The sequence below is a fragment of the Labrus mixtus genome, chromosome 16 (genome assembly GCF_963584025.1).
Source record: "Labrus mixtus chromosome 16, fLabMix1.1, whole genome shotgun sequence".
Taxonomy (NCBI): Eukaryota; Metazoa; Chordata; class Actinopteri; order Labriformes; family Labridae; genus Labrus; species Labrus mixtus.
The window spans coordinates 14,070,115-14,083,139 of NC_083627.1; the positions used below are offsets into that span (position 1 = coordinate 14,070,115).

Sequence of the window (13,025 nt, forward strand, 5' to 3'; positions counted from 1 at the left end):
AGCCTAGAGCTTCCCCTTCCATCTACCCTAGAGGACATTATTTTAGATAATCTTGAGTCCAAGAGACACGTGTCTTTACTGTATGACCTGTTCGTAAACAGTGCAAAGAATCCTCAGGAACTCTCTGACAGGCTTGGAGAAGTGATTTACAGATCAATATAATTGAGTTGAGGAATGGTCCTTAGTTCAAACTCAAACAGTTAACACACACTCCAAATATTACAGTACAAATGGTTTACCAGACAGTACATTACTATAGCTAGGCTGCATCACTTTAACCCAAATATTCTTGACACATGCATTAAATGTGGTGTCCATAAGGGGTCCCTGTTTCACTGTATGTGAGAGAGTCCACTGATTATCTGCTTCTGGGAAAAGGTGTTGGACTGGTGCAGTCAAATTATCAGTAAAAAGGTGCCTCTTAACCCTAAATGGTGTATTCTTAATATCTATCCTGGTGATTTTGGACTTTCAAACAATGTCAAGTATCTACTCAATGTTTGTTTCCTGGAGGCCAAACGATGCATTGCTCGCTCATGGAAGAAGCGGACAACCTGTGGAGTCTCACAGTGGTTGGAAGGAATGACTCTCTTTCTTGTTCTTGAAGAGAAAAGCTATTTAAAAAAACAAAAACTTGACATGTTTTGGAATGTATGGAATATTTTTTACAACTTCCTGGAGGGTAATGACATACCAAATGAGGTGTGGACTGATGAACAGATGAGAAAGTCAGTAGGGCTGCTATGTTCTTCCTTCACTTTTATTTCCTCCTTTTTAGCGGTCACATTGTGGACTGTATTGCTGTACACTGTTTTTGATTTCCTAAAAAAAAGACAATAAAGAGATTGTTTAAAAAATAAACAATGAGTAAGGTCTTTTACCTGCTCTTTTGTAAAGTGTCTCGAGATAAGATTTGTTATGAATTTGTGCGATACAATTAAAGATTGAATGTACTTAAATATTAAACTGACCTCTGGTTGGTTAATTGGTCATTTAAACATTTTTTCTTTCTCTGAAAATATTCAAATTATTACTATAAATGAATATATGGTATAAAATGGAACTATTACTGATGACCTACTCTACTCTGTGTTTGCCTGCAGCCTATTTATTTCATTTGTTTTGTTTTTGATGGTGTGTTGTGTTAAGCCGTTTTCACATATGCACTCTGGATAATATCTAGATAATTACAGGAGGACTTCTCCGGAGATTCTCCCGACCTAGCCGTTCACATATGCTCCTCACAGCGGGGGACTATCCCTGTCAGAGGGGAGGGGGGGTCGGGGGATTTCCTGAGGTAAGACGTGACGTCATTCTCTTTCCATTGGCTCGAGTTGAAATCTCCGGAGTATATGCTGCCGTGTTCAGACATCAGCTCACTCTGACTTTATGCGGAAAAAATACTAGGGGTGTGGCCTGAGAAACTCCGGGTAAAGTCCGTGAGAAAAATGCGGCTGTTTGCGTTCACATATAGCCTAAAGCACCTCCGGGTAGCCAAATCTTAGGAGTTTTTCAGGAGATTTCCGTATGTGTGAAAAGGGTTTTACGTGAATGTCTTGTGAAAGAGGGCAGATTTTATACGACTTTTCTTCTTTTGGCTCATTAAAGATTTGAGACTTTCTGTTTGTATGTAATTATTTTGTTTGGTCCATGAATGAAACATAAAGAAACTCTAACAGGACGTAAGACAGATCAGTGACTCTCTTTTTGTTGTATAATTTTACAACTTCCTTTTTTTATTTTGATATAAAATCTCCCTGACTCTTACTTTGTTTAACGCAGCTTGTTCTTTGTCTTTATTTGTATGTTAATGTTGTAAAAATGTTTTCGCATGCTTTAATATGTTGTTTTCTGTTCTTAATGTGTCAATAAAGATTTTTTTTTTTAAAAAGGGGGAAAATAAATCTGTTGTGACGCAGAAATATGACGCAGGCACAGCCGGAAGTTACGCACAAGGCACGCGTCCTGCCTGCAGAGCACCGTGAGTGTTTTTGTTTGTGTATTAATCTGTGAGGTTGTTTCATTTAAATATTAACGGCGGGGTTATCGGGACGTATCCGGGGCCTTATCATTTATTGGCTGCTGTCGGGTTTAAATTCCGCTCGAGTTTCTGGTTTATCGCATATTTCAGCGGGGTTTATAAAAGCTAACAGCTAACAGCTAACCTGTTGCATGAATTAGGACATAAAGACGTGACTCACGCGACTCACGGTGACCGTAAAAACCGGCAATTCATAACAAAAGAGGCTAAATTTGTTTCAGGACATCGGTCTATTCATGCCAAAGAGAATTAGGGGTTAACATACATGTTGGGTATTTTAAAGGCTTAATATGTGATTTTTCACACTTAAATATAATATAAATCAAGTATATTCTCTGAAAATAACTGTGAGTCATGACTGTCTACAATGGGTGTAACACCCGAGTCCCACTGTCTGTGATGCTTTCCGAGTCCTATCTTCACTTTGTTTACATCGCCGGGATGCATATAAGGATTTGTATTCGTATCAAATGTCTCCAAGACTGTATGGCTGCATCCCGGCGCTCTCTCGTCTGCGTGCTCTCGAAACTCCAGGAGTTCATCTTCATCATCAAACAGCTGTTCATTAACATTATTAAAACAAAGCCATGAGAAGCTTCAGTTTTGATAGGAGGTGAATTTACAAGAGGGATGTACAGACAGTGACCTCTCTCTCTCTGAAGCTGATGTGATTCTTCACTCTTTTGAAGAGTGTTTCGCTGCATCTTTTTTTGAAACGGGAGTTTTGTTATGTTGCAAAGAGCGGCCCAGGTGCGCTCAGTGAGGTCCTCCCGCACATCTGCACTGTCACGCGCTCTTTTATGTACACATACAACAAACTAACCCCCCTTACACGCACAGACTGAGCAGGAGCACAAAGTGTGTGAGTGCGTCTGAGTCGTGTTAACTTGACCCACCTCTTGATCATTTTCTGTTTCTTTTCAGTCACAACGATGGAGCTTCAGTCGGAGGAGACACCTGCTGTGAAGGAGGGAGGAGGAGCAGAAGCGTCAGGAGGAGGAGCAGAAGCGGTAGGAGGAGGAGAAGCGGCAGGAGGAGGAGGAGCAGCAGCAGAAGCGTCAGGAGGAGGACGACGGGAGTCAGGGCGGAAGAGGAGACATGATGAAGAAGAAGATAGGGTAGGAGGAGCAGCAGAGGCGGGAGGAGGAGGAGCGTCAGGGCGGAAGAGGAGACATGAAGAAGAAGAAGATGGAGGAGGAGCGTCAGGAGGAGGAGGAGCAGCAGAAGTGGCAGGAGGAGGAGGAGCGTCAGGGCGGAAGAGGAGACATGAAGAAGAAGAGGAGACCTCACCCGCCAAGAAGAAGGTAAATGTACCAATTGATTCATAATCATTGTGATCATTACTGATTAATGATACTTACAGACTCAGCTGATCACACTGATCTGTACCTGTACTCTGAGGCAGGGGGAGGGGCTTAAACAAAAAGAGTCTTTGGATTACATACGATTGTGTCTGTTAAATACACACAGGTGTGTTAATTATAACACAGACTTTACACTTCAGACTCTACACTTCAGACTCTACACTTTACACTTGAGCAGTGTGTTCCACTAGCTCTATGTAAGTTTTTGTGTTTCACCTGGGGTCTGGACTACGAAGCAGGATTTGGTGTTAGCAAGGTTCATTGTTAACTCTGGGTTTTCAATCCTACGAAGGCCATTCACTATGCTGCACACCTAACCTGCTCAGAGTTATGTTGGAGATAAGAGATCAACCTGTGGAAATCTCTGTCCACTGATCAATCAGATCTGTTGATGGTGGAGGGAGCTGATGGAGAGTGGGGAGGAGGGAGAGAGAGCCTTCATGTGTCCCACATTAAAGTTAAAGTCCGTAAAGTGAATGATTATTTTGAACTGATATCGTCCTTCAACAGAGACTAAAAAAAGCATGCGAAGCCTTTAAGTTGTGTTTTTTAGATGTTAAATGATGAATATCTTATGACTTTGAATTATATTTTCATATGAATGTTTAGTGTCTCCATGCCGCTCTGTTTGTTATCGTCAGAGCTGAAATATAACTTCTCAAACTGTTTTACTCTCCACATGAAAGAGTCAGAGACACACATCCAGTTCAGAGAAAAAACAGGAGTTATTATCATCAGTTCTAAGGTGAACTAACGATGGGAAACTGTCTGTGTAGGTTCTCAGTCATCCAGGTCATGGTAAATTCAAAGCTTGATCCAAAGGCAACTGGACTTTGAAAAAACATCTTAAAGATAGTCAAACAAGTCCAGTTGCCTTTGGTAAATGGTAAATGGACTTGAGCTTATATATCGCTTTTCTCGTCTTTTGACTTTTTAGGCACCAGCACTGAAAGTGCTTTTACACCGCAGGTCACACCTAAACCTTCACACCCACTCACACACTGATGGTAGTCTTTGCTATGTAGTGAGACCGTCAGAATTAACCAATCCAATTCATAAGCCACCGACGAAGCAGCGGGAGCCATATGGGGTTAAGTGTCTTGCCTAAGGACACATCGGACATGTTGCTGCTGGAGCCAGGGATTGAACCCTCGACCTTCCGGTTGAGACTCTACCACTGAGCTACAGTCACCCCCTTTGTGTTAAATATTGGAAACAAATATAATAAGCTGTAGTTTGCACATAAATAGTCGACATGTTTCTTTTATCTGCGAGTTGTCCATTTGTTCCTGCAGCTGTGTAACTTTAGTCTCTGGGAGCCTGTTTGTTTCAAACATCTTTATATTATTAATATTGTTTGTTAGATATGACCATATGCTTACAGCAGACTCAGTGATGATTGTGGGGCCCCCTAAATGAATGTTTATAAATCAGAATTTAATATTAATGACATGAATGCATTTTTGATTGTGTTATTGATCCGTTAGGTGACAGATCACGGGCTGAAGGTGGCAAGTCACTACAACAGTCTACAGGAGGTAGGTCTGGCCGCTCGAAGTCGAAGCAGGATCTTCTTCATGAGGAACTTCAACAACTGGCTGAAGAGCGTTCTCATTGGTAACTCATCAATCATCTGTACACTGATCAATAATCAATACCATCAATCATCTGTACTCTGATCAATAATCAATACCATCAATCAATCATCTGTACTCTGATCAATAATCAATACCATCAATCAATCATCTGTACTCTGATCAATAATCAATACCATCAATCAATCATCTGTCCTCTGATCAATAATCAATACCATCAATCATCTGTACTCTGATCAATAATCAATACCATCAATCATCTGTACTCTGATCAATAATCAATACCATCAATCATCTGTACTCTGATCAATAATCAATACCATCAATCAATCATCTGTACTCTGATCAATAATCAATACCATCAATCAATCATCTGTACTCTGATCAATAATCAATACCATCAATCAATCATCTGTCCTCTGATCAATAATCAATACCATCAATCATCTGTACTCTGAACAATAATCAATACCATCAATCATCTGTACTCTGATCAATAATCAATACCATCAATCAATCAATCATCTGTACTCTGATCAATAATCAATACCATCAATCATCTGTACTCTGAACAATAATCAATACCATCAATCAATCAATTATCTGTACTCTGATCAATAATCAATATCATCAATCATCTGTACTCTGTTCAATAATCAATACCATCAATCATCTGTTCAATAATCAATACCATCAATCATCTGTCCTCTGATCAATAATCAATACCATCAATCATCTGTACTCTGATCAATAATCAATACCATCAATCATCTGTCCTCTGATCAATAATCAATACCATCAATCATCTGTACTCTGATCAATAATCAATAACATCAATCATCTATCCTCTGATCGATAATCAACAGTTTTCCTCATTTAGAATAAGGAGTTGTAAGGCTACAGGAGCAGGTGAAAGTGGAGAATAAAAGAAGTGGGTTTGAATCCATGACTTCAAAAAAGTGAATCCTATCAGACTTCAGGGCTGTTTGCTCTTCCTGACGTCGTCCCCTAACTCTCGCTCTCTCCTTGCTCGGGATGTTCTGATGTTCTTCACTTTGGATAAAAGCGTCTGATAAATTAAATGTAAAATTGTACGATTAAAAAGATAAAGTCATTAAGTCATTCTTTTTTTTTAAGATTAAGTTTTTGGCGTTTTGTGCCTTTTATTGGAGAGACAGGACAGTGGATAAAGTCGGAAATCAGAGAGAGAGAGAGAGAGAGAGAGTGGGGAATGAAATGTGGGTTTCAATAGGGCTTAAACCCTGCCCCATCTTAGATCAACAGCATTGATTGGCCAGACTTGTGTCATAGCTGATGGAAATCTGGTTCTCTGGCTCTTACCATCCAGGACTGGACACAATTACTCTTCACCTGTTGATCAGCTGATCTAACAAATACAACTGGTGTTTTCAGCTGTTTTTAAAGATAACGAGCCAATTATTTGATTGACAGGTGAGATTCTGGAGCGAGTTCGAGGGGCGGGGCCTCAGAAGATATCAGTGTTGGACCTGGGGTGTGGGAAAGGAGGAGACCTGCTGAAGTGGAGGAGAGGGGGGATCAACCACCTGGTCTGTGCTGGTAAGTATCTGCCCAAGTTATCAGGGACAGGTGTTAATCTAGACCAAGTCCATAGAAGGCCTTCAAGAGCAGGATTCTTCTAGTACTACCTGACCTGACCTGACCTGACCCACCTGTTCACTATCAGTCCTAAAGCTTTCATGTCGTCAGCATCTTTATAAAACTAAACAGGTGTTACTGGATCCAGACAGACTACTACAGAGCAGTGGACAGGTGTTACTGGACCCAGACAGACTACAGAGCAGTGGACAGGTGTTACTGGACCCAGACAGACTACAGAGCAGTGGACAGGTGTTACTGGACCCAGACAGACTACAGAGCAGCGGACAGGTGTTACTGGACCCAGACAGACTACAGAGCAGCAGACAGGTGTTACTGGACCCAGACAGACTACAGAGCAGCGGACAGGTGTTTAAAGGTTAACGTGTTAAGAGATAACGAAATTGATGGAAAGTGTTTTCATGGATAACGAGTGTTTGGGTTTGTAGATTTGGCGGGAGTTTCAGTGGAGCAGTGTCAGAGCCGCTACGAGGACATGAAGAAGAAAAGTCACTTTAACGAGGAAATCTTCAGCGCTCAATTTATCACCGCCGACTGTACCAAGGTAGAACTGCAGCACATAGATCAGTTTATCTCTGCACCAAGGTAGAACTGCAGCACATAGATTAGTTCATCTCTGTACCAAGGTAGAACTGCAGCACATAGATTAGTTCATCTCTGTACCAAGGTAGAACTGCAGCACATAGATTAGTTCATCTCTGTACCAAGGTAGAACTGCAGCACATAGATTAGTTCATCTCTGTACCGAGGTAGAACTGCAGCACATAGATTAGTTCATCTCTGTACCAATGTAGAACTGCAGCACATAGATCAGTTTATTAAGGAGGAACACTTTAGTCGTTGAAGTTGTTCGTTGTAATCTTTGGAGTCACAGAGTAAAGGAAATATTTCTTGTGAATGTGATCATATTTAAACATTAATATCACTCACTTTTTGATTAATCACATTTTGTGGGCCTTTTTGCCTTTATTAGATTGGACAGTTAAAGAGAGACAGGAAATGTTGGGTGGAGAGAGTGTGGGGCTTGACATGCAGCAATAGGCTGAGGTTAGGTTGAGAATGTCTGCACATAAAATAATGAACTTCCAGGAGATGGATCTGGACCACAGATAAAGGAACTAGTTCCGTCTCAGGACGGTAGATATTCCTTTGAACTCAGGATGTCAGTCTTCATTTATAATCCCATTCAAATCTATTTTCTTATTTGTCATCTTAAACATGCACCAATAGTCTGATTAACTCATGCTGCAGGAACACACACATCCTCTGTGTGTGTGGGTTAGTTACCCCTTCAACAATGTTGAAGCTCATATAAGAAACTTTGTAAATAATGAAGTTCAGGTTTTTCTAACGGCTTGTATTATTATTGTACATATCAATGTGTGTGTAGAGGATGTGATACATTATTTAGATACATAGAGAAGCATTTTGATTTGTAGTGATGATGTTAAAGTGCACCCATTGGATTATTGATCCGTAACACCACTGTTTGAATGTTTGTTGCGTCTGAGTCTCAGAAACTTGTATAAACTTTAAAATAAATGCTGATTTTTGTCCTAAGGAGGTTTTGTCGGAGCAGTTGGACGACCCTGAACTCATGTTTGACATCTGCAGTTGTCAGTTTGTTTATCATTACTCGTTTGAGAGCGAGCAGAAGGCTGACATGATGCTGAGAAATGCCTGTGAGCGTCTAAAACCTGGAGGTTTCTTCATCGGAACCACACCAGACGCCTTCGAGCTTGTGTAAGAACTGAGAAGAATCTACCAGTTGTTCACTGACATGGTTTCGTTTCATTTCATCTAATTAATCACCTGATCAGTTAATTACAGAGTCTGTAAACACTTGTCTCTTCTTCTGTTCCACGACAGTAAACGCTTGGAGGCATCGGACTCTCAGTCGTTTGGAAACGAGGTTTTTAAAGTTTCCTTTCAGTCTAAAGGTGTCTATCCGCTGTTCGGGTGTCAGTATCACTTCAGCCTCGAGGACGTCGTCAATGTTCCAGAGTTCCTCGTCTACTTTCCTCTTTTTGAACAGTAAGTTTTGAGGGTGAGGGTTGAGACTGGACTGTAGAGAATGGACTGTAGAGACTGGACTGGAGAGACTAGGCTAGAGAGACTGGACTGTAGAGACTGGGCTGTAAAGACTGGACTGTAGCGTCTGGGCTGGTGAGACTGGACTGGAGAGACTAGGCTAGAGAGAATGGACTGTAAAGACTGGGCTGTAGAGACTGGACTGTAGCGTCTGGGCTGGTGAGACTGGACTGTAGGGACTGGACTGTAGAGACTGGACTGTAGAGACTGGGCTGTAGAGACTGGGCTGTAAAGACTAGGCTAGAGAGACTGGACTGTAAAGTCTCAACCATAAAGGCTGGACTGTAGAGTATGGACTTAAAATAATTTACTTTAGAAGCTACACTGTCAAGACTCTACTGGAAGATCACTCAGTGCATAATAAATAAATAAAGAACATTTAGTTACATAGAAATACATGCTATCATGCACACAGTGCACAGAAGGTTGAACATTGTTGTTGCATGAAATAAGTTCCATATATTATTGCACACAATTATCAGAATTGACTGTGAAGACTGGATTGCTTTATGCGTCTGTGTGTTGCAGCATGGCCAAGCGCTACAACATGCGTCTGGTGATGAAGCAGAGATTCTCTGAGTTCTTCGAAGAGAAGGTGAAGAAGGAGCAGCATCGCAGCCTTATGATGAAGATGGGGGCTCTGGAGGTACAATTGACCAACCAATCACAAAGACTGAGTGGTGTTGGACTGTGGTACACCTGTATAAAACTGACCATTTATAACCAATCACAAAGACTGACTGGTGTTGGAAATGGGGTACACCTGTATGACATAATGCTGCTTTTTTTATATTCAGCCAGATTTTACTTGTAAACACGAGGTTTATGTTTACAATGATTGTGTCCTTTACATGTTGTGATTCAAAGAGCGTCAAGTTAACATATTTTTTTATTTTTTATAAATATATCATTTGTTTTGACTTGATTTAGCTTGTATATGAGTTTTGTAACACATTACGAACATGTTTAAAGCATGTATTAAACATCCGTGGATCTGTCTGTTTTCAGCCATTTCCTTGTGAAGATGGAGGGCAACAGGCTTCAGACAGCACAGGAGAGTACAGCCATGCTAAAGAGCACTGCAGCAGAGCCAGACAGCCACTGGTAGGTCTGCAGCCGGCCACACTTTGGTCTTGTTTGCCCTGGTTCTGTTTAGTCTAAAAGTGTTTTTCTTTATTTGCAGGGCACTTTGAGTAAATCTGAGTGGGAAGCAACAAGTAAGTTAATTGACTTCACTGTCATAATTTATGGTAATAATAAGTTAAGATTTTAAATATGATTTCTTGTTTTGTGTTATTATAATGTCACTAAAGCCTCACCTGTCCTCTCCCTCGTCAAGGTATCTACCTGGTGTTTGTTTTTCAGAAGATGTCCTGATGCTGAAATTGAACTGTTTTTCTTTGGTTTAAACTCGCCTGCTGTTTTTACTTTGTGTTTGTACAGTGTTTACCTGTTTCCTTTCTAATTCTTTCATAAACTGTGAACTGTAACAAGTTTGTTGGAGAATTGAATTAAATCTGAAATTAAACTCAGTCCTTGATATTTTGTGTCTTAATCACAAAAACTAGAATTAGTCTACGGCTTGGCATGCACCCAACACCCATGCCCCATGGCTTCAGTGGTTGCAAAAAAAAAACTGGGTTTGAGAGGAGTTTGGGGAGGCTTTGGAGAAGGACTTTCGGTTAGGTGAAGGGTTAGGGGAAAGTGGGTTTTAACCAAGATGATACCCCCGCTCATGTTTGAAATTTGAATAACTGTTGATGGGAAGGTCAGACAGACTTGAAACCAGGATGCGTACCGTATACAGGCCCTGGCTTTCCATTGTTTGCAACCTTAACCCGGTGATTGGTCAAGGTGTTTTTACGTTATCTCAGCAACGGCAGGTCGTAGAGACATGGGGAGAAGATCAGCACGTTCAGTGTTCCTTGAAATATTGACGAATGGAGATTGTGAGACCGTCTGACTTTCCGTTCTGGAGTTATGGCCCAAACATCCGCCCATCTGCGTCCTCAGGGGAACGCTATGAGGGGCACGGGCACTCGGGGGACAATGGTTATTATAAAATACTTAAAAACCTCCTTAAAAAACACACCAAATTGTTTTATAAAAGCCCTCTAAGACTATTAAAATTTGGATAAAAAGGTGATGACCACTGTTCAGGAGAGGAAGGCGGAGGTCTATTGTTAATTAAAATCCTCTGCTGTCCCAGGGCCTCTGATAAAACACCTGACACACAAAAGATTTAAGTTCTTATGCTTTAGTTTCTTGACAATTAAACAGACAGTACCTGAAAAACCAGGAAACAAACTGAGGTGTTGCTGCTGTGAAGCTGGGAGAGAGAGTGATTAATCAGGAGGCCTTGCCTAAATAGACTCAGCCTAATTGTCCACAGGTGCTGACAGCCAGGGGAAGGGAACCTGTCCCCCTGTGCGGGACACAGGAAATGCACGGTCCATCCCCCCCAGGAAGACCACTTATTCTGTGGTGGTCTGTTTTCAGGACGGCAACGGGGGCGACCCTCTCGCTGGCCATACCGTACCTCGATCCAGTGGCCAATTGTTGTTTGTTTTTTTATATACCCAAATGAAAATAAAATAGTTTTTAATGAAAAAAATAAATGTAGTTTTTAGAAAAACTTTTAAAATGAAATAAAAAACCTTTTAAATCAAAATTCTCCCTAAATGAAATGACTATGCCCTCGCGCGACGTTTCGGCCGTGTAGGTCTTCTACATGCTTAGACACAACAGAACGGTGCGGAGTGAGAGGCTTGCAGACCACCGGAGAGATGCTTTCCCTGCAGCAGTCAGAGTAAGAATGAGAGAGCTGCTTTCATTTTCACTTGTATTTATAGGCTCTGGGAGCCTGTTCGTACGTGACTTTCCGTGTTAGTGTTTTTAACCCCTTTTATACCAATCTATTTTTAACCTACCACCAAAAGGGTTACGGGTAAGGGATAAGGGATGAAAACCACCTGGCTATGTCTGATTGTTGAATAAGCACCCCCCCCCCATTTGCGGCCACGGACTTTCCTACGGTACCACCCACGAGTCTCATGACATTGGGAAGTAAGTGTTGAATAACTTTTGATAAGAGCGCAGCATCACCGCAGCACTAGGTCCTACCCCCCCAAATGCTAAGATAGGGTTAGGTTTAGGGTTAGAATAAGGGATGAAAACCACCTGGCTATGTCCGATTGTTGAATAAGTTTTGATTGGAAGGTCGTATCGACTCGAAACCAAGACGCACCCCCCCATTTGCGGGTTAGGGTTAGGGTCATTTTCACAAATGTCCAGGATTAAAACTGAACTACGAACAAAGATGACACAGACGCCTGAACAGCCTTTCGCTAATGGCTATTGAATCGGAACTCGTACGGGAGTTGGACTTTGAGGACTTAATCAATGACTTTGCTTCAAAGAAGGCCAGAAGGAAGCCGGTGGTTTACGGTAGGATATTTTTGGTTGTAGTCGTATTTTTAGTAATTATTATAATTATAATTTAATTTAATAATAATAATTATAATTATTATAATTAATTTTTAGTAGTAATCTATTTTTTCCCACTATCAAACACTCAGCTGCAACATCCATTTGTTTCTAAAAGTTCACTTTCTCATCAGCTGACAAGCCGCTCTTTCCTTTGTTACCTGGGAAACGAGTTTCTCCCATCTAGTATATTGTGATTGGCTGACACATCCGCGGGCTTGAGTTGGACTAAGGGCTGCCGGTTACATAGGCCTGCTCTGTATGCTCTGAAAAAGACGCTGGGTGCAGCGGTTGCCTTCTAAGTACCCACAAACTGCTGATTCATTGGGAATAGCCCTGCAATAACATAAACGGACTAATGTTTCATGCAAGCTAATGGCTAACTGCTAGCGCACTAACATTTATGTATTATCACCTCACCGGCTCTCTGCTACAAATTAGGGATGTTAATGATTAATCAATTAATCGCTGTTAAGAATTTAACCGAAAAAATGTATTAACCTACAAGCTGTTTACAATTTCACATGTAATACCAGTTTATATCAAAAATACCATCTTTGCAGCTTAGAAAACGACTGTTATTACTACTAAAGGCCCTGACACACCAAGCAGACAGCAAAGAACTAGAGGTGACGAAGGCCGCCTGTGTGCCTCATGTCGCGGCCAAAAAGTTGCACTTGAACACACAGCAAAGACTACAGCCAACGGCCAACCACCACGTACATTCTGCGCATGCATGAGAGGTAACAATTCTCCATGGCAGGCGGCGGTAGTCCGTTATGATACAAGAATACCATGTTCACACTGCTA

The 13,025-nt window shown here is 41.3% G+C and overlaps 1 protein-coding gene across 1 annotated transcript; it reads left to right on the top strand.

The window, feature by feature from the left end:
• Positions 1–1,920: 1,920 nt before the first annotated feature.
• rnmt (RNA (guanine-7-) methyltransferase) lies at positions 1,921–10,261 on the top strand. Its single transcript, XM_061059860.1, has 12 exons — positions 1,921–1,981; positions 2,966–3,119; positions 3,288–3,345; positions 4,893–5,022; positions 6,453–6,578; positions 7,067–7,182; positions 8,200–8,381; positions 8,508–8,672; positions 9,258–9,375; positions 9,738–9,833; positions 9,913–9,946; positions 10,069–10,261. Exons 1-12 carry the CDS (start codon positions 1,924–1,926, stop codon positions 10,104–10,106), a joined length of 1,275 nt encoding a protein of 424 aa, XP_060915843.1. The 5' UTR covers positions 1,921–1,923; the 3' UTR covers positions 10,107–10,261.
• The last annotated feature ends 2,764 nt before the right edge of the window (positions 10,262–13,025 follow it).